The 27,174-nt window shown below is 42.6% G+C and overlaps 1 protein-coding gene and 1 pseudogene across 4 annotated transcripts in view; one reads left to right on the top strand and one right to left on the bottom strand.

Annotated features, from left to right (window-relative positions):
- Nucleotides 1-26,649, bottom strand: part of PIR (pirin) — a 98,222-nt gene extending 71,573 nt beyond the window's left edge. Inside the window, exons 1-3 of one of the 4 annotated variants that reach the window (XM_061408117.1) lie at nt 26,281-26,649; nt 24,602-24,732; nt 14,840-14,932 (exon numbers count right to left, since the gene is read on the bottom strand). In XM_061408117.1, coding sequence (XP_061264101.1) covers nt 14,840-14,932; nt 24,602-24,694 — 186 coding nt within the window. In that variant the 5' untranslated portion in view covers nt 24,695-24,732; nt 26,281-26,649. The remainder of the gene's footprint in view (nt 1-14,839; nt 14,933-24,601; nt 24,733-26,280) is intronic. The other 3 variants (XM_061408118.1, XM_061408119.1, XM_061408120.1) reach the window with 3 other exon arrangements.
- On the top strand, nt 8,619-9,505 carry LOC133242102 (transcription factor E2F6-like; annotated as a pseudogene).
- Nucleotides 26,650-27,174: the final 525 nt, after the last annotated feature.

Below are 27,174 nucleotides of genomic sequence, written 5' to 3'. Positions count from 1 at the left end.
GAGCAATCTTCCTTTTCTATTTTTCTGTTGCTCCCATTTGTAAGTCTCCCAAATCCACTAATTTTTCTTTCACTCTGAATAAAATTTCAGACGTGCACGTCGAGGTTCTATGATGATCACATTCCCAAATCTACTCAGGTTGAACTGCAAACTCTTTGAGAATCTTCCAGCTGCTTCGAGGAGCCCAGATTCAGAAACACCTTTCCTCTTCAAACCCCACTCAACCCTCTGGGGGAATCTCTTCAGACAAAGTACCCTAGGCTCCCCACGCCATCATCTTGCCAACCTCTTAATTGATGTCACCTCCGCTCTGTAAAACTGTAGTCAAGGCATTCACATCCACTGTGTCATCTCCCATGTTATACTGAAAGGGGCTCACGGGAACGGTGTGCCAGCTTCTAGGATGACCCCAGTTTCCCACATATAAAAGCATGGTGCCTGCACCCAGCCGGTAAAGTGGGTCATTCAAAGCATTGTTGCTCAACAGTGCCCTCTGCTGGTCTTTGTGATGTGTGCTGTTTTTCTAAAATCAGTTCTCACCAAACCAGAGATGTGTGGTGAAAAGATCCACTGGTAGCTAAGACTGTCTTCTAGCCTGAGCACATTATCTCTGCTCAAAGATCACATGTCCACATAGCAGGCTGCCCTCTAGTCATTAAGAGAGGGGCTGTGTTGTGGGGTAGAAGGGAGTTTTTCTGCCCAGCAGCCTCTAGTTAAAAGTTGTTAAGGCCGACGCAGAAGAAAGAAGGACCTGGAAACACTCCTCCACACACGTGGTCCTAGGCAGGCCTGGGTGCACAAGGCTCTTAGAGAGACAGATTTAAAGGAATCCTGTCAATTTCCCTCTTGTTTTAATATTTTGTTAAAATTTCATTATAATATTTAATTAATCCTTAAAAAACTGGAAATAGAACTGCCTTATGATCCAGCAATCCACTGCTGGGCATACACACTGAGGAAACCAGAAGGGAAAGAGACACGTGTACCCCAATGTTCATCGCGGCACTGTTTATAATAGCCAGGACATGGAAGCAACCTAGATGTCCATCAGCAGATGAATGGATAAGAAAGCTGTGGTACATATACACAATGGAGTATTACTCAGCCATTAAAAAGAATACATTTGAATCAGTTCTAATGAGATGGATGAAACTGGAACCTATTCTACAGAGTGAAGTAAGCCAGAAAGAAAAACACCAATACAGTATAATAACGCATATATATGGAATTTAGAAAGATGGTAACAATAACCCTGTGTACGAGACAGCAAAAGAGACACTGATGTATAGAACAGTCTTATGGACTCTGTGGGAGAGGGAGAGGGTGGGGAGATTTGGGAGAATGGCATTGAAACATGTATAATATCATGTATGAAACGAGTCGCCAGTCCAGGTTCGATGCACAATACTGGATGCAAGGGGCTGATGCACTGGGACGACCCAGAGGGAGGGTATGGGGAGGGAGGAGGGAGGAGGGTTCAGGATGGGGAACACAGGTATACCTGTGGTGGATTCATTTCAATATTTGGCAAAACTAATACAATATTGTAAAGTTTAAAAATAAAATAAAATTAAAAAAAAATATTTAATTAAGCAGCTGACACTTTTTGATGGGTGATTTCTTATTATTCCGGATTCAATTCATTGTAAGGATTTAATTTCTGAAACTCCCTGTGAATGTGTTCATTGCACTTGATGCTACTGAGACACAGTTCTCACGATTTTGGCCTTCAAGAAGCAATAAAACACTTTATAATAAGGGGGTCTGATAGAGGGACTTTGTCTTTTTTTTGTCTTTTTAAATTTTTAATTTTGAAATATTTTAAAATCTTTTTATTTCATTGCAGCCTGCCGAAGAGAAAATGTCATCACAAACTCATTAATGGGAAGTTAGAAAGCACCCAGAAGGAACGCAATGATTATCCCTTCCCTACTTTCAGGGAACAACTGGCAGTTCCAGCAGGGGAAACACTACCAAAATAGGCAGCTTAGAGGAACAAATGCTAAACAGAAGTACAATTAGCCCCACTGGAAAGAGAGAATAAAGATCAATTTTGATGATGAAGAATCTAGAGGAACAGGGGAGTAATTCATGGAGGCAGCCCCCACCCCCAGCTAGTCCTTAAAAGACTGAAATATCGGTCACGTTGATGTTTGGTAGAAACCAACACTATACTGTAAAGCGATTATCCTTCAATTAAAAATAAATAAAATTTTTTAAAAGTCTGAAATATTGGTGAAAAGCTGGTGTGGCTGGGACAAAACAGTGTACAGGATGAGGAAAAGAATCTTTAGGTTGTAGTAAAAGGTCACAAACAAATAAAGCACCATTTTGTGAACTATCACATTACTCCTAGATCATGAACACCTCCTTGCTGCTGCTAAGTCGCTTCAGTCGTGTCCGACTCCGTGCGACCTCATAGACGGCAGCCCACCAGGCTCCCCGTCCCTGGGATCCTCCAGGCAAGAACACTGGAGTGGGTTGCCATTTCCTTCTCCAATGCATGAAAGTGAAAAGTGAAAGTGAAGTCACTCAGTTGTGTCCGACTCTTCGCGGCCCCATGGACTGCAGCCTACCAGGCTCCTCCATCCATGGGATTTTCCAGGCAAGAGTACTGGAGTGCGGTACCATGGCCTTCTCTGCTCCTTGTTGCTACGAGAAGTTAAATGACTGGCCAAGTATTCAGACAGTCAACCAACCCAATCTACTTCCTCATTATACCCGAAGTTCAGAGAAGTGACAGTATTACTTTGCACTTACAGGCAGGAAAATCAGGTCCCTGAACCATGAGAGCACTGGGTCCCACACTAAGTAACAGAGGTAGTATGAGGTAGTCACAGTCTGAGGATCTGCGTCACCCGCGCAATCTTACTTCTAATGGTATTAATGTGTCACTGTACAGAAATACTATCAGAGGTACAGAATGGAAACTTTGTTCCAGAAGTAGCAGCATGGAAGAGGGGACAGGTGTGGGCCTGGATTAGATGAGCCTGCCTGCCCTGTATGGACTATGTGTGTGTTTGACAAGTCACCATTTCTTTGGCCTCTGTTTCCTCATCCGTAAAACGGGGAGCTAACAATTCCTGCTTTCAGGGTTGCTGGGAGGTTTAGAGGTAATGTAGAGAAAGCACGTGAAGCTTCTCATAAAACATGTAGCTAATATTACTGCATGACAAATTTCCTATGCGTTTAATCTTGTGTGGTCAGGCATTTCATTTGGAATCTACTGATGGATAACTTCAAAGAATCTTTCTTTGCTCTAGTGCTGAACATTTGGAAAAAGCTTTTTGTCCTATAATGGTCTATGCTAATTTACTCTAGACTTATTTTTAGTCTCAATGAAGAAGCATTATTTTATATTTGGTAACATAAAAGAATGTTTAAAGACTATAGTCTTTATTATATCCCCTTGAATTTGTCTACTTACGAACTCTAGGAATGTAGTCTTTCAGACATGAATGGTTTCTGTCTATAACTGTAATTGGGTACAAGTGGAGCAGATGGGGAAATTTGTTGGGAATTTATTTGGACTACTTTCGAAGATCATTTCCATTAAACTGCCACTTTCCCTCCTATGACCTATGCTGGGAAACGGGGCGCTGCAGGATATTCAGCGGCATTCCCAGCTTCTACCACTAGATGGCAGTAGCACCATTCAGTTGGTATGACCAGCATGGTCTCCAGAAATTGCCACAAGACTCTGGGTAAGCAAAATCACCCCTAGTTTGAGAACCACTGGCACAGTCTAAAAACCAGACTTTTAGACTAAAGATGGTTCTAATTTCAAAATGACTGCATTAACCCGGGAGCTTCAGGATATAAATATTGGCCTTTCATTCATAACTAGAGATCCAGTTTGCCTTTGAAGACCTTCTCCAATGATGGCCCAACCTACAGCTTTAGATCGTGCCCTGCCCTACACATCCAATTTTTAATTCTACCTAAACTAATCCCTGGTTTTAGTTTATCCCCATACTACGCCCTGTACTTTTTCCTCTACTGTCCAGGCAGTCATCTAACTTATCCTTTACAGTTTTACTAAATGGCCAAACTTTTCCTGAGCCCTCCCAGACCTGTTAGAAATGCTAGCTTCTCCCCCTGAACATGAAACTTCAGGCCCTGGACCACTCTTGTTCCTCCTTAATTATTTTCTCACTTTCTTGCAAACTGGGAGTCCTCTGCCCCCACTTCTAAACTCATTTGTGTGCTTCCATGTACACATAAACACAATTTTAATTTCCTTTTGGACAGGGAACATACTGTAGAGGAGAAAGTTATGTTTTTTAATTTGAACCCCTATTCTAAATTTCATGGGCACCTCTAATGGTACACAAATATTTCCTAGAAAAAGCTGCCCTAAGATCATACCCTCCCTTCCATTCTGGCATATATTATTAGCTTATCTGATTGACCAAAATAGAACATAAACCAGGTTGATTTTATGTGGCAGGGGCAGGCCCACAAGAGTTCCCGGAGAGCAAGTGAGCATCAGGTCCTTCACTAACCACAAGAGCACTGTTTAATCTTCAAATATAGCAAGTGAACAGGGAATTTCAAAAATATCAATATTTGAAATAACCAATACACATGGTTCAAAATTCTAATGGCACAAAGAGAAAAAGAAGGTTAGAATGAAAATTCATTCTTTCCCACTCTCCCTCACCACCAGTAATCTTCTCCGGAAGGTACATTACCGGCTTCTTGGTTATTCTTTCAGAGATAATCTAGGCATACCCAAGAATCAAAGTATAAGTGGAAACCACTTATATGTTGTCCATCAAGAGATGAGTGGATAAACAAAACGTGATATAGCCATATAGTGGACTATTAGACAGCCATTAAAAAGAATAAGGTTCTGATATGGACTACAATAGATGAACTTTGAAAACATTATGCTGAGTGAAAGAAGCCAGTCACAAAAGACCACGGACTGTATAATTCCTTTTATATGAAGTGTCTAGAATAGGCAAATTCATAGGAACACAGTGTGGTTGCCAGAGGTTTGGGAAGTGGTAATGTGGAGCGACTGCAAATGGGTAAGGGCTGTCTTCTGGGGGGGGATGGAAACAGCTGGAGTCAGTGGCGACACCCGTACAATCTTAGGAATACGCTGCTGCTGCTGCTGCTGCTGCATCACTCAGTCGTGTCCAATTCTTTGCGACCCCACGGACTACAGCCCACCAGGCACCTCTGTCCATGGGATTTCCCCGGCAAGGATACTGGAGTGGGTTGCCATTTCCTTCTCCAGGAGATCTTCCCGACCCAAGGATCAAAACTGGGTCTCTTGCATTGGCAGGATTCTTTACTTCTGAGCCACCTGGGAAGCTTAGGAATACATAAAAGTCACTAAATTTTCAAAAAAGCTTTGTGAATGTACATTTGTATCTGTTGTTGTGTGTTCATTTTGTAACAACCATCTTCTATTATTGCTATGTGAATTTTGTGATTTTGTTTTCTTCGCATCAGTGTAGTCTGTGGAAGTCACCATCCATTCAAATAATCCATCTTCCACACAATAAATAATAAACCACTTTGTAAAAAAGAATAAAGGTATAGTCTTTGCTCTTTATACAAGTCCTACATCATCCCATAACAATTTTGTACTTTGCCTCTGCCGCTTTCCAACTATCACAGAGATTCTTCTTTATCAGGACCTATCAAGCTGTGGCATTCTTCTAACAGCTGGGTTGTATGTCACTGTATGGACACATCCAAGTGGACCACTAATTCTCAACTGGGGACAATGCGGCAGCCCCCCTGCCCAAAGCAGACAGTTGGCAGTATCTAGAAACATGTTTTGTTGTCACCGCTGGGGGTAAACAGGTACTATTAGTATCTGGTAAGAGGAGGATGGGGATGCTGCTAAACATCCAAAAATGCACAGCTCCCCCTCCCTCCCACAACAAAGAATGATCCACCCAAACTATCAGTAGTACCAAGGGTGATGAACCTCCATTTAAACAGACCATGATTCATGAAAATGTAAATTATTTATAACATCTGCCTTTACAATATTGCATAATACTCCAACTTTCAGGTATATAATAATTTCCTGATATATAATCTCCACATATTTAATCACTCCCCTTTATTTTAGATACTTCGTTCCTTTTTTTAACTTTTTAATATTGCACTGGAAGAAACACTTGTGTTCCAAGCCACTGTTCTCATATTGGGCTTTTTTTTTTTTTTCAGGAAATTATTAGATTGCTATAACTAAGGTGACTGGGTTAAAGGCGAATGTTTTGCCCTGGAATTGTATGGGGCTCCTATTGTTATTATGAATGGGATTCCCCCACATTATATCTGGTTATTGCCTTTGTGCAGGAAAGTAGGTGACTTTCGCAGTTATTTTCCATCCAGCCATTTACTTTTTTTTTCTCTTTGTCTGTACCACGTGGCACGTGGGACCTCAGTTCCCCAAACAGGGTTTGAGCCTGTGCACCCTGCACTGGAAGGCAGAGTCTTAACCACTGGACCACCAGGGAAGTACCTATCTGGCCGTTTAAGTAAGACGCTTTTGGTTGATGTTCTTAGCATGGCGGTGCCAAGGGGTATCCTTGGAATGAGGGAGACTTTAGTATCCTTTCTATAACCTGTTAGTGTCACTCTCAATGCATGCCAAGTAAATATATGCACTAACATCCATCCATGTGCTGAGCTGTGACCAGAATTTCCTCCTCCAATCACATCACCACCCAAAGCTGGATGCAGCCACCATGGGTTAGGGTTAGGGTTCCCACAAGAATTTGTTTCCTCCTCCTTTCCAAGAGGTGTAACTCTTATTAATGGCCTCAAAGCTTCCAGAACCATATTCAATCACAACAGTGCTGGTAGACATTCTCATCTTTTTCCTCACAGTGTCAGGAACTTGTCAATACCTCCCTGTTAAGAGATGACAGAGGATGTTCCTTGAACAATAGAGTCTTTCTGATGTTCAGAAAATATCCTTCTTTCCTAGTTTTCCATTTTTTTCTTTCCAGAATTGAATTCAACTGAACTCTTTTTTTTTTTTTTTCCAGCTTTGATTCAACAATGGTACGCTTTGGGTTTGAAAGTACAATGAGTTAGTAAAAACAGGTTGCGTGGGAGACAGGAGGTTTGGATCTAGCTGTAAGTTTTAGGTATGAATCACCAGAACCCTACCCTTCCTCTTGGGATATTGTTCAGGGGTTGCATGCAAACGCCACTGGCTGCCAACCAGTAAACGTTAAGTGTGGCTTTTCTGATGGGCACACCCCTGGAAATACAGCAGGTCTGTTCTCCTGAACAAGATTAAAGAACCTGCTGAGGCTTGTAGTAAAAAATGTGATAAAACATTTCTAAGCCCAGCTAAGGAAAAAATGGACCAGACCATCCTAAAACAGCCCTGCGAAGCAGGCAGGACAATTACTCCTAACCATCCTTCAATTGAAGCAGGAGTGACCAACGGCATTGGTTTCTCCAGGACCAAGGGGTTCCCAGGAACACAGGTCTGTCAGTGCTAAAACCTGGAAAAGTCCCAAGGCTATAATTTAAAGGATGAATTTAAAAGGCACAAAGTGTGTTTCTTCTCAGGGCAGGTGAAGGGTTCATCAACGGTGTGTGAACTTGAAGTACTTCTCTTTCAGGCAAAACTAAATTGGGCAGGGTGTGGATTCAAAAGGAAGAGTGCTGTGCATTTTGTCAGATGGTTCTTTGTTTCTGACCATTTAGAGTTGCCCTAAACAAATCAAGATATCAGGCCAGACCAGAGATAGGTAGCTGGAAAATCATCCCGCCCTTTACCACAAGCCTTTTCACAACAATGCTTCCCGGAGTACAAACTCCAGGCAGGAAATACTGCGGACGTTTTCCCCTTTATCTTGGGACCACCAGCTGTGCCTTCTCCTCCAGGGTCTTCCTTCTTCCTAAAGTTTTCTGCAAGTTTTTAACAGAAAATACCTCACTATCCAAAGTGAAGAGATACATTTTAGAAAATAATTAGTCATTAACTCAATAAAACCAGGTTCTTGCTCTTGGCTCACAGTTATACTTCTTAAATAAAGAAGATGTGGTATACACACACATATATAAAATACACAATGGAATATTACTCAGTAATAAAAAAGGAATAAAAATGCCAGTTTTGCAGCAACACAGATGCAACTAGAGATTATCATACTAAGTCAAGTCAAGAAGAGAAAGACAAATACCGTATGATATCACTTTTAGGTGGGATCTAAAATATGCCACCAATGAACGTATCTACTCCTGCAGTGGGACCATGGAGTCCTAACCACCAGACTGCCATGGAATTCCCTGTGTATTTTTGAAGTTCATATTAAAAGACAGCTGAAACTTGGGTTACCTACACTCTTGAGGGAAACTCTTGAAGGAAACAGTTGATTCTAGTTACTCACAGTAGTGATATTCTATTTCTGCTTATTTAACTTATATGCAGAGTACAGATGTGGGAAGATGGCGGGCCTGGCATCTTGAGGTGCACAGGTCACGGCGCTCTTTAGCCCACCTGCGTCCCACCTCCCGGGGTTGCGCCCGATCCATCCCCCCACCGCTCCCTTATCCCCCAGGGCCCTGCGTGTTGTGTTGCGGGGAGCAGCACCCAAGCAGGGCGGGAGAACGCGGGAGAGCTCTTGGGGGTGCGAGGCGAGGAGCGACGGGCTGGGCAGCATGAGTCAGCAGCAGCCAGCGTGGAAGCCACTGAGCCTGCTTGTGGACCTGGCGGAGGCAGTGTGCCGCCGCTACCGCAACCCCATCAACGTGGAGGGCCTGCTGCCATCAAAAATAAGGATTAATTTAGAAGGTAATGTACAATATGCGTCCATGAGAAAAGCACTAAAAGTGAACAGACCTCGTTTTGATGTATCACTGGTTTATTTAACTCGAAAATTTATGGATCTTGTCAGATCTGCTCCTGGGAGCATTCTTAAACAAGTTTGCAACAAAACTGGGAGTACAAAAACAAACGGTGTATGACATCACCAACGTCTTAGATGGAATTGACCTGGTTGAAAAGAAGTCTAAGAACCATGTTCGATGGATAGGATTGGATCTGATCTTAGCAATTTTGGAGCAGTGCCCCAACAAAAGAAGCTGCAGGAGAAGCTGTCTGACTTATCAGTAATGGAAGACGCCCTAGATTAGTTAATTAAGGACTGTGCTCCGCAACTGTTTAACAGATGACAAAGAAAATGAAAGACTAGCATATGTGACGTATCAAGACATTCACAGCATCCAAGCCTTCCATGAACAGACTGTAATTGCAGTTAAAGCGCCGGCAGAAATCAGACTGGATGGTCCAGCTCCCAGATAGGACTCAATCACAGTACATATCAGGAGCACCAAAGGACTCATTGACGTTTATCTATGTGAAGTGGACCAGGGTTCCCACTCAAGTGATAAAACGTCAGACAGCATAGGGACCTCTTCATCCAAAAGCAAGCCTCCGGAGCACCCTCAACCTGATAAAGAAAAAAATCCTCCCCAGCAAAATCAAGAAGTGCTTCAAGTGGCCAACTGATGGTATTTGAGGTACCGGGCATTGAGTCTCTTGGACTCCTGTGTGGACGAAGATCCTCAGAGCAATAAATGGTCCCTGCCATCTTCTCATTCTTGGTAGTCGCTAGGCCAGGAGTGCATCCAAGCACTTTGCTCCTTAGATTCCTGGATAATGACGGTTTTTGCATTTGAAAACATCTTTTTATAATTATTCACTGCTTTTTTGCCAGTGAAGCAGTCATCTTGCCTACAGAAATTACTGAATCACATGAATATAACTGAAACAGACGGGCAGGCTGGGTGGACAGCTCCTCGTGGACTCTGCCCTTTGCCATGTGTAACACATGTCGTCACAAAAGAAGTTGCTTTACACGGTTTTATGTCTGCGTGGATGGGTGTGCACATGAACCTGACATCTTTGTACATATTTGTATAATGTCTATATCACTTGTGAAATATGTCTGAGTGAGACTGTTCACCCTGTACAGCCAAAATAATGTAAACATATTCTCTAATTTCCATGGTATCTATGACTTATTAGAATCCTCTGAATGAGGGTTCAGTCAGTCAGTTCAGTTCAGTCGCTCAGTCGTGTCCGACTCTTTGTGACCCCATGAATCACAGCACGCCAGGGCTCCCTGTCCATCACCAACTCCCGCAGTTCACCCAAACCCACGTCCATGGAGTCGGTGATGCCATCCAGCCATCTCATCCTCTGTTGTCCCCTTCTCCTCCTGCCCCCAATCCCTCCCAGCATCAGAGTCTTTTCCAATGAGTCAACTCTTCGCATGAGGTGGCCAAAGTACTGGACTTTCAGCTTCAGCATCAGTCCTTCCAAAGAACACCCAGGACTGATCTCTTTTAGGATGGACTGGTTGGATCTCCTTGCAGTCCAAGGGACTCTCAAGAGTCTTCTCCAACACCAAAGTTCAAAAGCATCAATTCTTCGGCACTCAGCTTTCTTTACAGTCCAACTCTGAGGAGAGTTTTTTCCCTAACTTCTACATGTAGAAATATCATAAAACTGTGTGCAGTTAAAGTTTGTGGATTTAATGTAAGTATTTCAGTATGGTTTCCCAGTGCTAAAATTGGACTTTAGGCTCCTTACAGAGTCACTGTGTCCAAGTAGACTGGTGACGTACCCCAAGCTTTGGGGACAAGTGTAGAGATGCCATCAGCTCATGACTGAATTCCTTGCAAGACATGAATGCAGTCATGGTGACAGTTGAAACTATTAACCTTTTTTGCAAGATCTCGTAATATGTTTCTGTATGCAGTCTTGCTCTTCAACCAGAGGGGTTTATTTACGATCAGTCAGTGGTCCCCTGCCCTCTCTCCAGCTCTAGTCCCACGTTCCCAAGCACCTCGCTCTTTCTACCTCATCGGGTAAGTCATTATCACTCTGTGCCTCGGTTTACTCAATAGTTTACCATTAGACTGTGAGCTCCTTGAGGGACTTTGTCTTAATCATTGTTAAGCCCAGCACCTTGCACCACTCCTGGCAATTGAAAAGCGCTCGATAAATGTTTGAACAAATCAGGTGAGTGAGTGAGTGAATGGTAGAATTAGACTGATAATACTTGGCTCATACCATACAAGATTCTTATATTGTTCAGATTCATATTTTAAACTTCTCTCACTTTCAAAGAAAGGATTGAGGCAATATGAGATTAGGACCATGTATAAAAGCCTTAGCTTAGGAATCAAAAATCAACATGCTATAAAATCATGCCGAGTATTTAGGATTTGCACACCTCCAAGCTCCAGTGGCTTTTGCAGTCCTGTCCCTCAGCTGAACACCAGCCTCCTCCCTCCTCACAGTCCCTACTGGCCGCCTCTGCAGGCCTTGGCCATGAAGCAGAAGTTGTGTGTATAGGTCAAGTGCTCCGTGGAGGATTCCGGACTCTGCATTGTAGATTTGGCAGCTGTCAGTTACGTGTGATGGCTAAACATGAGAGTGGATGAGGCCACCTAATGAGAGGGTACCAGCAGGAGAAGAGGAAAGGCCCGTTAGCATTTATTTTAAGGGGAGGTACCCACTCCAGTTTCTTGCCTGGAGATTTCCATGGGGGTACCTGAGTCAGATGTGACTGAGCAACTGAACACTTTCACCAAAGAAAAAGCCTTTCCCAAGAGAGAAAAAAAGAGAGGAGGAGGGAAAAATCGGCTGAAGAAGGTGGTGTTCCCAGAACCCACAAACGAAGTATGGCCACAGGTGATAGCGTTGTTTCTAGGCAGCAGTTCCTTACTTGTGAAATGTGACAAGTGTTCTACCTTGCAAATCGTTCTGAGAGTAAAAGAAGATCGTGTAAATGAAAGCCCTCTGTAAACTGTAGATATGTTACATAAATGAATCTTTTTCATCAAAAAAAAACAATACATGCAGAGTACATCGTGAGAAACACTGGGCTGGATGAAGCACAAGCTGGAATCAAGATTGCCAGGAGAAATATCAATAACCTCAGATATGCAGATGACACCAGGAAGTAAAGAAGAACTAAAGAGCCTCTTGATGAAAGAAGACAGTGAAAAAGTTGGCTTAAAACTCAACATTCAGAAAACTAAGATCATGGCATCTGGTCCCATCATTTCACGGCAAATAGATGGGGAAACAGTGCGAACCAGTGAGAGACTTTGTTTTCTTGGGCTCCAAAATCACTGCAGATGGTGACTGCAGCCATGAAATTAAAAGATGCTTGCTCCTTGGAAGAAAAGGTATGAGCAACCTAGACAGCATATTAAAAAGCAGAGATATTACTTGCCAACAAAGGTCCGTCTAGTCAAAGCTATGGTTTTTCCAGTGGTCATGTATGGACGTGAGAGTTGGACTATAAAGAAAGCTAAGTGCCAAAGAATTGATGCTTTTGAACTGTGGTGTTGGAGAAGATTCTTGAGAGTCCCTTGGGCTGCAAGGAGATCCAAGCAGTGAATCCTAAAGGAAATCAGTCCTGAATATTCACTGGAAGGACAGATGCTGAAGCTGAAACTCCAATACTTTGGCCACCTGATGTAAAGAACTGACTCATTGGAAAAGACCCTGATGCTGGGAAAAATTGAGAGCAGGAGGAAAAGGGGACAACAGAGCATGAGATGGTTGGATGGCATCACTGACTCAATGGACATGAGTTTGAGTAAACTCCGGGAGTTGGCAATGGACAGGGAGGCCTGGAATGCTGCAGCCCATGGGGTTGCAGAGTCAGACATGACTGAGCAACTGAACTGAACTGAAGTGATATTCTATTAAGTTGCCGTGATCACAGAGTGAGCCAACACTGAACCATTGCTCTGGGGGAAATACAAGGTTAGGTTCCCGCAAGCCTCCAGTCACAACCAAGAATCAATACATAACCTTCTGTTACGTGTGCTTCTGTTTAAAGACACCTTATTGACTATACATTGTTGACTGATTAACACTGAACTCAGGGCCAACAGCACTACATCTCAGGCCTGAGGAAGCTTCTCCAACACATACTTTCTCCAAAAGGCACCTTACAGCCTGCGCTTAGGAACACTGAACAGCACTTCACTATGCCTGGGGGCATTTAAAACAGCAAGGTCACCAACAAAAAGCACAAAATGTGGCACTAAATTGGCCTCAGGAAGGACACTTGTTTGCAGTAGGAGAGTTAAAGCAAGAAGGCAGAGCGTTGCCTTGTTCACCCTCAGCTGGGAGCATGTGCATACCCACAAATGATGGTGTGAGCACCACAGCTATAAATAAATTTAGGAGTAGGTGAATTCGCTGATCCAGAATCCACAGATGATGAGGACTGCCTGTAATAACAAATACACTTTTATGAAAAATTCTTACTCAGAAGAGTCAAATACCAATATTCTACCACTGAACCCTTTCCCAGAGTAGTTTAACATTGAGCGCCTTACAACTTATAAACTGTCATTTAGAAAGGAAATTAAATCTCCTTTCCATAATGGATAAGAAAGTGATGGGTTTCATCATTCATTTTATTTAATATATTTATCATCTTTAGCAAAATCCATCTCTTTTTATTATTCAATTAAATTCAGCCAAGCAAGACAGAATCTCCACCAGGAGAACATGGAGATGGGCGGGATGATATGAGATAAAGAAACTTACAGTCCTCTTGGGTGCGGGAGGGAGGTTCAGAAAATTCATTTTAATACAAGTGGAATATGATCAAGGCCACCATAAATATCTAACATGTATGAGACTGGAAAAAATCTAATGCTATGGAGGCCAAATGAAGGAGAAAGGGTATCCTCTTGGGACTGTCTGGAAGATATGAAGGAGATGGTAAGATCTGAAACGATCTTGAAGGATTAGTAAAATGGCAGCTGGAGCTGTGGGATGGGGTGTTGAGAATGTCTTGATACCAGAAGCAGAAGAGCACAGCAGGGAGACCTGCTCTGGGATCTGGGTCAGAACTCAGCATGCATGTAGGGGAGGAGGAAGGCATGGTTTCCATTTTTGCTGTAAAGCAAGGCACAGTGGCCCTGAAGTGATCACAGAGAAGAGAAGAGGAAGGCAAATGGCTGTGAGGAAGGGAAATCCATCCAATGATCTTAATCCTTCATACTGTTTTCAGAAGCTTCTAGGTTTATTCTATTTTCACATTGCAGTGGTTAACTCTTTACCTGTTCATCTTTCACCTCCTTAACTAGACAACATCCTACATGTAAGCCTCCCTGGTGGCTCAGCTGGTAAACATTCTGCCTGCAATGTGGGAGACCTGGTTCAATCCCTGGGTTGGGAAGATTCCTTGAAGAAGGGAATGGCTACCCACTCCAGTATTCTGGCCTGAAGAATTCCATGGACTGTATAGTCCATGGGGTCGCAAAGAGTCGGACATAACTGAGTGACTTTCACTTTCAAGCAGCAGTCATGCCTCATTCTTCCTTAGCTTCTCTCCCTCTGCCTCTGTCCTCTCTCCCTAATACATACACACACACACACCCTAACATACAAAAGATGACCTGAACCATGGCTTCATGTCACCACACAACAATAAATATTTATTCATTCAGTAATGGATTTGATAAACACACTAAGCCCTGGTCTGTTTTCCTCAGGGAGGACGTGACTAAACTTTGTTAGGAACTGTCCCTACATTTTCCCTGCAATACATGTGTCAGGAAGATTCCCTGGAGAAGGGAATGGCAACTCACTCCAGTATCCTTGCCTGGAGAATTGCATGGACAATATAAAACAGATATTATTAATAAAATTCTACTAACAGCCAGTCTATAGCCAGGAACTTATAAATTAACTATGGCCTATTATTTATTGCTTCTAAATTTTAATTTTCTATTAAAAGAGAGTATTAAAGAACAGAGGTAAATTTTAAAATACACACTTTTGCAGACAAATTGTTTTACTTACTGTTTCAAAACCTCGGTGTGGGTGATCAGGAAATCCACCTGGTCTACCGCCTTTAAATTCATCAAATAGTAAAAATGGATCCAGATTTTTTAACTGAAATAAAAATAAAACCCAGCAGATTAGATGTGCCTTTTAAGTCACACTACTTGGGGCTATATTCATAAACAGATCTAATGAATCTCATTAAAAACGACTTGGCTAATAAGCAATTTTTTGCAATACAAAATGCTTTCAGGAAAGAACTCCTTATACACACACACACACACACACACAGTTACTAAGTTAATCAGTTGACATTTTATGAGAAGTGGACAAATGATTCATGATCGTCTAAGATCTAAGTAGTCAAGCACAAACAAGATACAGTCCAAAAAGATTCATAATCTCATGGGGGAACACACTAGAACATCAGTTACTGTGCTATGATGATAAATGCTCTGGACGAAGTTAGCATATAGGAGAATGGGGAGACATTAGGGCAGGTTCAACCAGGGAGGTGTTACTTGAGCTGAGTCTTGAAGTATATATATGTAGAAGTTAATCAAGAAGAAGCAGGAGAAAGAGGAATATTCTAAATAAAAGAGCAGAGAAGCAGCTTTGTAAGATTGAAAACCTGTGAGGAAACTACTCTTGTGAAGCAAAAAAATGCACATGGAACTATGGTGAGAGATGGGCTGAGGACAGGTCAAATCATAAAGGAGTTTGGGTTTTATCCTGAAGGTGGTGGGTTTAATCAGGTTGAGATGATAAGATCAAGAAAGAGCATTCTAGCATATATGTGGAAGATGGTCTGGAAAAGAAAGAGATGGGAGGCAAAGAGTATTTAGAAGGTGCTTTCAACAGTCTAGCTCAGTTGGTAAAGAATTCGCCTGCAATGCAAAAGACCCCCAGTTCAATTCCTGGGTCAGGAAGATCCGCTACAGAAGGGATAGGCTACCCACTCCAGTATTCTTGGGCTTCCCTGGTGGCTCAGTTGGTAAAGAATATGCCCACAATGCAGGAGACCTGGGTTTGATCCCTGGGTTGGGAAGATCCCCTGAAGAAGGGAAAGGCTACCCACTCCAGTATTCTGGCCTGGAGAATTCCATGGGCTGCATAGTCCATGGGGTCTCAAAGAGTCAGACATGACTGAGCAACTTTCACTTTCAGTTTTCAACAGTCTGGGCAACAACGAAGGCCAGGTCTAAGGCAATGGCAGTAGTGATGGAGAATGGGAAAAAAGAAGAGCATTAGATCACTTCCAACTTTCTAGCTTTGGGGCCTGGGAGGGTGGTAAGGCCATCCAGAAATACAAGAAACATAACAGAAGGAGCCTTGAAGTAGGCATGGTGACTTCATTCTAGGTCACGCTGAGTTTGAAATATGTATATAAATGATATATATATATATATATAAACAGTACTATGAATATTCAGTGTCTAGTATACTGTGCAAAAACTAGACAGCAAATGAAGATAGATCTTGAGCCCATGTGAGAGGCAAAAGCAGAGCTGGCTGTCATCAGCATATCTTTACGGTCACCTTGGTTATCCTTGGCCATTTGCTATTCTACACAAATTTTAGAAAACATCTACAAACAAAAATGTTGGACTTTTGGTTGGAACTGCTTTGAATGTATGGATCAATTTGGGGAGAAATGATATTTATGTAGTATTGAGTTTTCCTATTCATAAACATGGTTACTTCCATTTATTTAGGTTTTGGAAATGTCTTTCAATGGGATTTATAATTTTCTCCATACAGATTTTGCATATATGAAACTTTTTTCGACTAACATGCATTTTATGGTGTTATAAATAATATATTTGAGATATAATTGACATATTAGTTTTAGATGTACAAGGTAATGATTTGATATTTGTAAATACTGTGAAATGATCACACACTACCATCTGTCCCTATAAAAAAGTACGAAAAAATGAATATTTTTTCACAGTCTGCTGCTAGGGATCAAAAATGTGAATGGAAGGACTTCCCTGGGGTCTAGTGTTTAAGAGTTCACGCTTCTACCACAGGAGACACAGGTTCAATTCCTTGTCGTAAACTAAGATCCTACATGCCATATGGCATGGCGAAAAATAAAAAAAATTTAAAAAGAAGTGTGACTAGAAAGGTGATTTTGAACACTGCTAAGCTCTTATTGATTTTAATAATTTATCTGTAGCTTCTGTTGGATTTTCTTTGCAGACATTCATATCACCAGTATATTTTTTGGGTTTTATTTACTTATTTTTATTTATTTTAATTGGAGGCTAATTACTTTACAATATTGTGGTGGTTTTTGCCATACATTCACATGAATCAGCCATGGGTGTACATGTGTTCCCCATCCTGAACCGTCCCCCCCACCTCCCTCCCTATCCCATCCCTCAGGGTCATCCAAGTGCACCAGCCCTGAGCGCCCGGTCTCATGCATTGAACCTGGACTCGCAATCTATTTCACATATGATAATATACATGTTTCAATGCTATTCTCTCAAATCATCCCACCCTCGCCTTCTCCCACAGAGTCCAAAAGTCTTCTTTACATCTGTGTCTCTTTTGCTGTCTCGCATATAGGGTCATTGTTACCGTCTTTCCAAATTCCATATATATGTGCTAATATACTGTATTGGTGTTTTTCTTTCTGACTTACTTCACTCTATAATAGGCTCCAGTTTCATCCACCTCATTAGAACTGATTCAAATACATTCTTTTTAATGGCTGAGTAATATTCCATTGTGTGTATGTACCACAGCTTTCTTATCCATTCGTCTGTCGATGGACATCTAGGTTGCTTTCATGTCCTGGCTATTGTAAACAGTGCTGCAATGAACATTTCACCAGTATATTTTTATCAATAAGCTTTTGGCCAACAGTTTACAAAGTATTTGGGTTGGCCAAAAAGTTCTTTCGGTGTTTTCCACACCATCTTACCACTCAGTTCAGTGACTTGGTAGTGTCCAACTCTTTGCAACCCCATGGACTGTAACACACCAGGCTTCCCTATCACCAACTCCTGGAGCTTACTCAAACTCATGTCCATCCAGTTGGTGATCCATCCAACCATCTCATCCTCTGTTGTCCCATTCTCCTCCTGACTTCAAATCTTTCTCAGCATCAGGGTCTTTTCCAATGAGTCAGTTCTTCACATCAGGTGGCCAAAATATTGCAGTCTCAGCATCAGTCCTTCCAATGAGTATTCAGTACTGATTTCCTTCAGGATTGACTGGTTTGATGTCCCTGCAGTCCAAAGGACTCTCAAGATTCTTCAACACCACAGTTCAAAAGCATTGATTCTTCAGCACTCAGCTTTCTTTATGGTCCAACTCTCACATCCATAAATGACCACAGGAAAAACCATAGCTTTGACTAGATGGACCTTTGTTGGCAAAGTACTGTCTCTGCTTTTTAATAATGCTGTCTAGGTTGGTCATAGCTTTTCTTCCAGGGACCAAGCATCTTTTAATTTCACGGCTACAGTCACCATCTGCAGTGATTTTGGAGCCCAAGAAAATACAAGTCTCTCACTGTTTCCATTGTTTCCCCATCTATTTGCCATGAAGTGATGGGACCAGATGCCATGATCTTAGTTTTTTGAATGTTGAGTTTTAAGCCAACTTTTTCACTCTCCTCTTTCACTTTCATCAAGAGGCTCTTTAGTTCTTCTTTGCTTTCTGCCATAAGGGTGGTGTCATCTGCATACATGAGGTTGTTGATATTTCTCCTGGCAATCTTGATTCCAGCTTGTGCTTCATCCAGCCTGGCATTTTGCATGACATACTCTGCATATAAGGTAAATAAGCAAGGTGACAATATATAGCCTTGACGTGCTCCTTTCCCAATCTGAAACCAGTCTGTTGTTCAATGTCTGGTTCTAACTGCTGCTTCTTGATCTGAACACAGATTTCTCAAGAGGCAGGTAAGGTGGTCTGGTATTCCCATCTTTTTAAGAATTTTCCAGAATTTATGGTGATCCACACAGTCAAAAGCTTTGACATAGTCAATAAAGCAGAAGTAGATATTTTTCTGGAACTCTCTTGCTTTTTCGATAATCCAACGGATGTTGGCAATTTGATCTCTGGTTCCTCTGCCTTTTCTAAATCCAGCTTGAACATCTGGAAGTTCTCAGAAGATCTTACCACTACAACTCACTGAAGGCTCAGGTGACCATTAGCATTTTTTTCAGTTCAGTTCAGTCGCTAGCTGCTGCTGCTAAGTCACTTGCTGCTGCTGCTGCTGCTGCTAAGTCGGTTCAGTCATGTCCAACTCTGTGTGGCCCCATAGATGGCAGCCCACCAGGCTTCCCTGCCCATCATCAACTCCCAGAACTTGCTCAGACTCATGTCTATAGAGTTGGTGGTGCCATCCAACCACCTCATCCTCTGTTTTCCCCTTCTCCTTCTGCCTTCAATCTTTCCCAGCATCGGGGTCTTTTCCAATGAGTCAGTTCTTCGCATCAGGTGGCCAAAATATTGTAGCTCCAGCATCAGTCCCTCCAATGAATATTCAGGACTGATTTCCTTTAGGATTGACTGGTTGGATCTCCTTGCAGTCCAAAGAAGTATGTACATTTTTTAAGACACAATACTACTGCATACTTGTAGACTAAGTGTGTATAAACATAAGTAATTTCTATAGGCACTGAGAAACCGAGATAATTGTGTGAACTACTTGATTGCAATATTTGCTTTATTGCAATGGTGTGGAATTGAACCCCCAACATCCCTGAGGTATGCCTGCATGAGAGTGGCCCAAGGAAAATCACAGCAGAAAGGACTGCCTGGCCGAAAGAGGAGTGGGGCATAGAAGCAAATGCAGATGAGTGATGGGTTTCCTTCCTGTTGGGAGCACACCCGCCAATATCATGATATGCAATCATTCCAATTATAGCCTGGCTACACTGTCCATATACAGTATAATGGATGGTACCAGTCGGCCCAGTTCCATCTCTTGTTCACCATTCATCACCAAAACAACATTATAAACTCCTCTACCTCCATATTTACAGCAACAAGGAACGTGTCACCTAGAGCCACTAATGTTAAACACTGTTGTAAATTCTACCCTACAATAGCTCTGTGCTCTAGTTTTTTTATGAGATTTTATTTTCCACTGATACAGTCTTGGTGCAAAAAGTTTGAAAAGTAACCACCTTGAAGTGAGAGTGATGTTTTCCTCTCTTCTGATGGGAGGGCTGGGATCCATCTTTTGGCAAGTTGGCAGTGTGTGGAGTGCTAACAAGTATGGTAACAATCTAAATGTTTAGAAGTAGAGCCTTCATCAGCAAAATGTCTACAAAATAATAAATACTGGAGAGGGTGTAGAGAAAAGGGAACCCTCCTACACTGTTTGAGGGAATGGAAATTGATACAGTCACTATGGAGAACAGTGTGGAGGTTCCTTAGAAAACTAAAGATAGAGCTAACATACGATCCAGCAATCTCCTAGGAATATATCTGGACAAAACTACAGTCCAAAAAGATACATGCATCCCTATGTTCATTGTAGCACCCCTATGTTCATTGTAGCACTATTCACAATAGCCAAGACATGGAAACAACCTAAATATCCATCAACAGAGAAATGGATAAAGAAGATGTGGTACAGACACACACACACACACATATACATACAATGGAGTATTACTCAACCATTAAAAAAAAGAACGAAATAATGCCACTTGCAACAACATGGATGGACCTAGAGATAATTATACTAAGTGAAATAAGTCAGAAAGAAAAACACTGTATGGTATCACTTGCATGTGGAATCTAAAATATGACACAAATGAACTTATCTACAAAACAAAAACAGAATCATGTACATTGAGAACAGACTGGTGGCTGCTGACAGAGAATGGGTTGGGGGAGAAATGGAGGAGGAGGTTGGGGTTAGCAGATATAAGCTTCAACATATAGGATGCATAAACAACAAGGGCCTCCTGTAGAGCACAGGGAACTATATTCAATACCCTATGATAAACCATAATGGAAAAGAATATTTTAAAAAGAATGTATATATATATATATATATATATATATATATATATATATATATATTATAACTGAATCACTTTGCTGTATAAGAGTAATTAACACAACATTGTAAGTCAACTATATGTCAATAAAAATTTTTCAAATATTTAAACAAAAAGTAAAAAAGTTGGGCTAAGAATAAGAGAATAATGGGAATAATGGTATGCTCTTTCACTGGAGTATGTCATAACTACTTAAATGGTATTTATGAAGAATTTATAAGAACGTGGGAGGTGCTTGGCTACCCTGTTAAATGAAAAAGTAAGGACACAAAATTGTTTACACTGTACAACTAAAACATATAACTAAACAGAGGTAAAAGAAAACATTCTCTGTCTTCAGTTCAGTTCAGTTCAGTCGCTCAGTCATGTCCGACTCTTTGCGACCCCATGAATCGCAGCACGCCAGGCCTCCCTGTCCATCACCAACTCCCGGAGTTCACTGAGACTCAACTCAGTCAAGTCGGTGATGCCATCCAGCCATCTCATGCTCTGTCATTCCCTTCTCCTCCTGCCCCCAATCCCTCCCAGCATAACAGTCTTTTCCAATGAGTCAACTCTTCGCATGAGGTGGCCAAAAATACTGGAGTTTCAGCTTTAGCATCATTCCTTCCAAAGAAATCCCAGGGCTGATCTCCTTCAGAATGGACTGGTTGGATCTCCTTGCAGTCCAAGGGGCTCTCAAGAGTCTTCTCCAACACCACAGTTCAAAAGCATCAATTCTTCGGTGTTCAGCCTTCTTCACAGTCCAACTCTCACATCCATACATGACCACAGGAAAAACCATAGCCTTCACTAGACAGACCTTTGTTGACAAAGTAATGTCTCTGCTTTTGAATATGCTATCTAGGTTGGTCATAACTTTCCTTCCAAGGAGCAAGCATCTTTTAATTTCATGGCTGCAGTCACCATCTGCAGTCATTTTGGAGCCCAAAAAATTAAGTCCGACACTGTTTCCATTGTTTCCCCATCTATTTCCCATGAAGTGATGGGACCGGATGCCATGTGGCACTAGGAATGATTCCTATTCACGTTTTCCCTTGGAGTAGAGACACACCTGGGGCATGGTAGACCCTCTGAATTAGTAGAATGTGGGGGTCTCTATAGCACAGGTTTTTCAGCCAGGGACTTTTAACTGGGTAAATTCTATATTTTATATATCTCTATCTATAGATAGAATTCAGGGTGACTGTAAACTTGGCTGGGAACAAAAAACACATCATTATTTTTACTAACTTCCAACTAAATTTTTTCTTCTTCTGAATTTTTTTTTTGTAGTAAAACAAACATAACATGAAATTTACCATTTTAACCATTTTAAAGCATATAGTTCAGTGGCATTAAGTACGCTCACACTGCTGTGCAACAAGTCACCACCATCCATCTCCAGACTGAAATGTAACATTTCCTTTAATTATGAATGCAGTCAAAGAATCACAGTAAATTACCAGGACCTGTGACTTTGTCACCAATAGAAATCAAAGCTCTTTTCATATCACATCACAGTTGCTGCAGGTACTGAACTATGTTCATGCTCCTCAAAGCTTTGAAATTAAGTAGTTATGAGAAGTGCCACTACATCTTCTTACTGAATGTTACTAGAGTTATTTAAGTTACTAATTACAAATTTGTTTTTGCAATATTTTACTAACTATATTTCAATACAAAGATTTTCCTTTGTGTGTAATCCCATGTATTTTATACATTTTAAAAACATTATTCTGAGAAGGAAATTTATAAAACAACATTCTGAGAGTGAACTGATGGATTTCAGCAGACTCCCAAAGGGGTTCATAAGACCAGAAAAATTAAGAACCCCTCAGCAGATGTGTTTCTGATGGAGTAATTAAAGTATTAGCTACCCTGAACATACAATACTGGGTTTACTGACAGGTGTTTGAATTCTTCTGCTGGCAATGTGGCCTAGAAGAATATGACACCACATCCATCTGCATCTTCCCAACATCCACTGTGCATTTAGTCCTTAGAATAATCTTGTTTGCCTGTATCCCTTTGAAAACCAAAATCTGACTGACCTCAGAAGACATTCTCAGATGAACAGGAAGCTAATGGTGGGAAGAGTATGAGAATATTAGAGCAGAATTTAAGAAGAGGAACAAACCAGCCTCACTTTTCAAAAATAATCCATTTCCCTAATATACTTCTCCTTTATTCAAAAAATATTTTGGAGAGATGCTCAACATCACTAAGTAGTAAAATGCAAATCAAAACCACACGGAGATATCACCTCACACCTATCAGGATGGCTATTATTAAAAAAAAAAAAAAAAACAAGAAATGACAAGTGTTAGTGAGGATGTGGAGAAAGGGGAACCCTACTACACTACTGGTTAGAATGCAAATTGGTACAGCCACTATGGAGAACAGTATGCCAGTTCCACAAAAAATTAAAAGTATAATTACCATGTCATCCAGCAATTCTACTTCTGGGTATTTATCCAAAGAACATGAAAATGCTAACTTGAAAAGCTGTATGCATCGCCACGTTCATTGCTGCATCATTTACGATAATCATGGAAAGAACCTAAGTGTTCAATGACAGATAAATGGATAAAGAAAATGTGGTGTATATGGGATACAATGGGATATTATTCTACTATAAAAAAAGAATGAAATCTTGCTGTGTGCAACAACATGGGTGGACCTTGAGGTCATTATGCTGAGTGAAATAAGTTAGACAAAGACACTGTATGATCTCATTTATATGTGGAATTCAAAATCAACAAAAAAAAGCTCACGGATGCAGAGAACAGATTGGAGATCGCCAGACGTGTGTGTGTGTGGGGGGTGACAAGTGGATAAAGAGGGGCCAAAAGGTACAAACTTTCAGTGATAAAATAAATGAGTCATGGGGAGGTAATGTACAGCACAGTGACCGTAGTTAATACTGCATTACATATTTGAAAGTTGCTAAGAGAGTAGATCTTAAAAGTTCTCATGACAAGAAAAATATTACGGTGACAGGTGTTAACTAGACTTGTGATCATTTTGCAATATATACAAATACTGAAGCATTGTGTTGTTCACCTGAAACTACTATTATATGTCAATTATACCTCAACTTCTGCTTTTGGAATCTGGAGCTGGGCACTGTATTCCATGGATTAGAATCATCATTTCCTTTTTTTGCATGTAAGATTTTCTTTTCTCCAAGTCCCGTGTCTCCCCTTCTCTGAGGGAGACAATCACCTTCTCTGAGGGAAGCCCCCACTTAGCCCCCCATCAGGAGGTCCAAAGAGTCCAGTCTCAGCCATCTCTCTAAGAACTCAAAATGCCTGGCAAATGGCTGACTGCCTCAGGGTACAGACCTGACCCAAGAGGAGGCAATGGGATTCTCTCTCCTAGGAATTTGGGATTGGGCCCCAGCATCTGTCCCTGGTGCTTTGACTGGTGGGCATGTAAACCTAGGGGATCTAGCAGGTATGCCTGGGCACGTGCACCTGGAGGCTGACAGATCAACTCAGGATAGGATGTGGGTGTTCGGAGAGCAGCACAGACGTTTCAGTCAGGATCACTGGATCCACAGTACAGAAATCCCCTTGGGGTGGGGTTGGTCTCGAGGAGACCCCAATTGCTAAGTTTAGAGTTGGTTCCTAAGGTACCCCACGGGGCAGCTCATGATTGTCTCATGACCTATCTTCCCAAGCTTACCCTCAGGGTCCCACCAGTCCCTTCCGCTTAAAAAAAAAAAAAAAGGCATGAAACAGCCATCCAACCAGCATACCTCGGGTCTTCCGATGCTTCTGCGGACTCGTGCTCCAACTCCTTCCGACTGCTCCCGGCTGAGCACTGAGAGGGTAACCTTCTTGGAGGACATCGTATCCAAGGTTAAAAAGCAAGTGTTCTGAGGCTGAGCTGTAGAGGATGCAGGATAAGAGAAGGGACAACAAAACAGAGACGTCATCAAGGAGGGACCGACCACCCACGGACTATAAAATATAGGTTAGGAAATTCACCCCCCACCACGCCCCAAATATTGTATGGCCAAAAAGTTCATTTGGGGTTTTCTGCAAGATGTTACAGAAAAACCCAAATGAACTGTTTGGACTTTTTGGCCAGCCCAATATTAACAGCTATAATTTTTTAATTGCTTACTCTGCTTTCAAACACCACTAATGATGGTGGACGCCTGTGAGTGCTAAGGAGGTTCTCAGCACCCTACTAACGATTTACAATGGTTATCTGGTGTAGTCCTAGGACCACCGTTGACCACAGTTAGTAATAACAGCTGCTGGGCATTTACTTAGAACCTCTAATGAGCACTTTACCTGCTTCATCTGATTGAAATCTCTGCCCTTACCTCTATCCCACGTTGCCCCAGAAGGGAGCTGCTACCATGAGCTAAGAGAGATCTGGGTATCTCTTATCTGAATGTGCAAGGATCTTGGCACTGAAAGGGATCTTTGAGGGTCATCAAATTCAAAGACTCATCTATCCCTGAAGTTCAGGGTCAACTTAAGTGGCAAGAAATATTTGAAGCTTTCTCTGAAGTCTTCCAGAGCACAGAAAAGCACAGGAAACTCACGGAGGAGGTGCCCTTGACCATGCAATCTGTATTCTACTCAGGACCCCCAATTCAAAAGTGCTTCCTCTTTGTGAGTCTCACACCAAGTATAATTAATCCATTTTCCACTTCAAATGCTTGCAGACAATACACGCAATCCCTAAAGCTCTTCTGCAAATGACATATAATCCATTCCTTCAAAGTTTCCCACTCAAACCAAGATAGATATTTTAGCAAGAAGCACAGACTCTGGAGCCACACAGTCTGAGTCTGCATCCCAGGTTCACCACGTATCAGCTGTGTGATCTGAGGCCAACTGTTAAACCTCCCTGTTCCTCAGGCTTTCCACCTGTGAATAGGAGTCATAAAACAGTGTAGATTCTGCAAAGGAGTGTAGTCAGTGTTCTAAGAATGCAAGCTGCTGCTACTCAGAGCACTCAGAGGGTTTAGCACTGGCTAAACCCTCCAGCCAGTCAAGTGAAAGTGAAGTCGCTCAGCTGTGTCTGACTCTTGTCAGACTCTTTGCAATCCCATGGACTGTAGTCTACCAGGCTCCCTACCAGGCTCCTCCGTCCATGGGGTTTTCCAGGCAAGAGTACTGGAGTGGGTTGCCATTTCCTTCTCCAGGGGATCTTCCTGACCCAGGGATCGAACCCAGGTCTCCTGCATTTCAGGCAGACGCTTTACCCTCTGAGCCACCGGGGAAGCCCGACCAATCAAGGCTCACTCTAAATGTGCCCTCCCCTGGGCTGCCACCTTTAGTGAACTCAATCCTCCACCTATGAGCATCTAGAAAGTATTTTACGTCCAGCCCCCGCCCTCAATTTGAACTATTTCTGGATCTTTCCAGACTCCTCCAATTAAGTTCTATGCACGTGCACCACTGACGAGGTACTTACCAGATCTTAGTGCTCTGCAGAAAGAAAAGTCGTCTGCGACTTGCACCAAACTGCAGAGGACTACTTAAGCATCTCTGGCCATTTCTCTTAGGAGACCCCTGGGAGTCTAAAGCGGGCCAGAGAGGGCGGGGTCTGCCCCGTCGGCCCCGCGGGCGCCAGGTACTCGAGCCCGGTGAAGGGCGGCTATAGCAGCCCGTTCGGCGGCTGCAGCGAGGGGCGTGGAGAGGGCGGGCTCGGAGGGCGCCCCGCGGCTGCCTCACAGTGACTCAGCGCTTCGCTGCCAGTGGCCGCAGGGAGGCTGGAGGCGGGAGTCCACGGGTCTCGGAGGCCCTGGGCAAGGGCGATACTCCTTGATTGACAGTCCGCCGCCGCGAGGATCCCTTCGCCCCGCCCCTCGCCACAGCTCCGCCCCAGCCTGTTCGGCTGCCCTTGTGATGGGCGGGCGGGGAAAGGTCACTGGAGAGAGGCGCTCTGGGCCCTAGGAGGCATGGATGGGCCTAGCAGGTGCTGTGTTCAGGCCAAAGGTCCCAACTGGACCTCCTCGGAAAACTTGTCTTTGCCTGGAGTCGGCTACCTCCATCACTTCTTGGGCCTTGTGTGACCTTGGGCAGGTAGCTCAGCCTCTCTGTGCCTCGAGTGCCTCCATTGTAAAACGGGCGTGGCGACGATAATACAGTACAAGCTGATGGGGTTGTGATGAGAATTAAAGGAGCTGGGCAGGCCCTACTGCTGCTGCTGCTGCTAAGTCGCTTCAGTCGTGTCCGACTCTGTGTGACCCCATAGACGGCAGGCAGCCCACCAGGCTCTGCCGTCCCTGGGATTCTCCAGGCAAGAACACTGGAGTGGATTGCCATTTCCTTCTCCAATGCATGAAAGTGAAGTCTCTCAGTCGTG

The sequence above is a fragment of the Bos javanicus genome, chromosome X (assembly GCF_032452875.1).
Source record: "Bos javanicus breed banteng chromosome X, ARS-OSU_banteng_1.0, whole genome shotgun sequence".
NCBI lineage: Eukaryota > Metazoa > Chordata > Mammalia > Artiodactyla > Bovidae > Bos > Bos javanicus.
The sequence above is the reverse complement of the archived record's forward strand: the minus strand, read 5'-3'. Positions and strand labels throughout refer to the sequence as shown.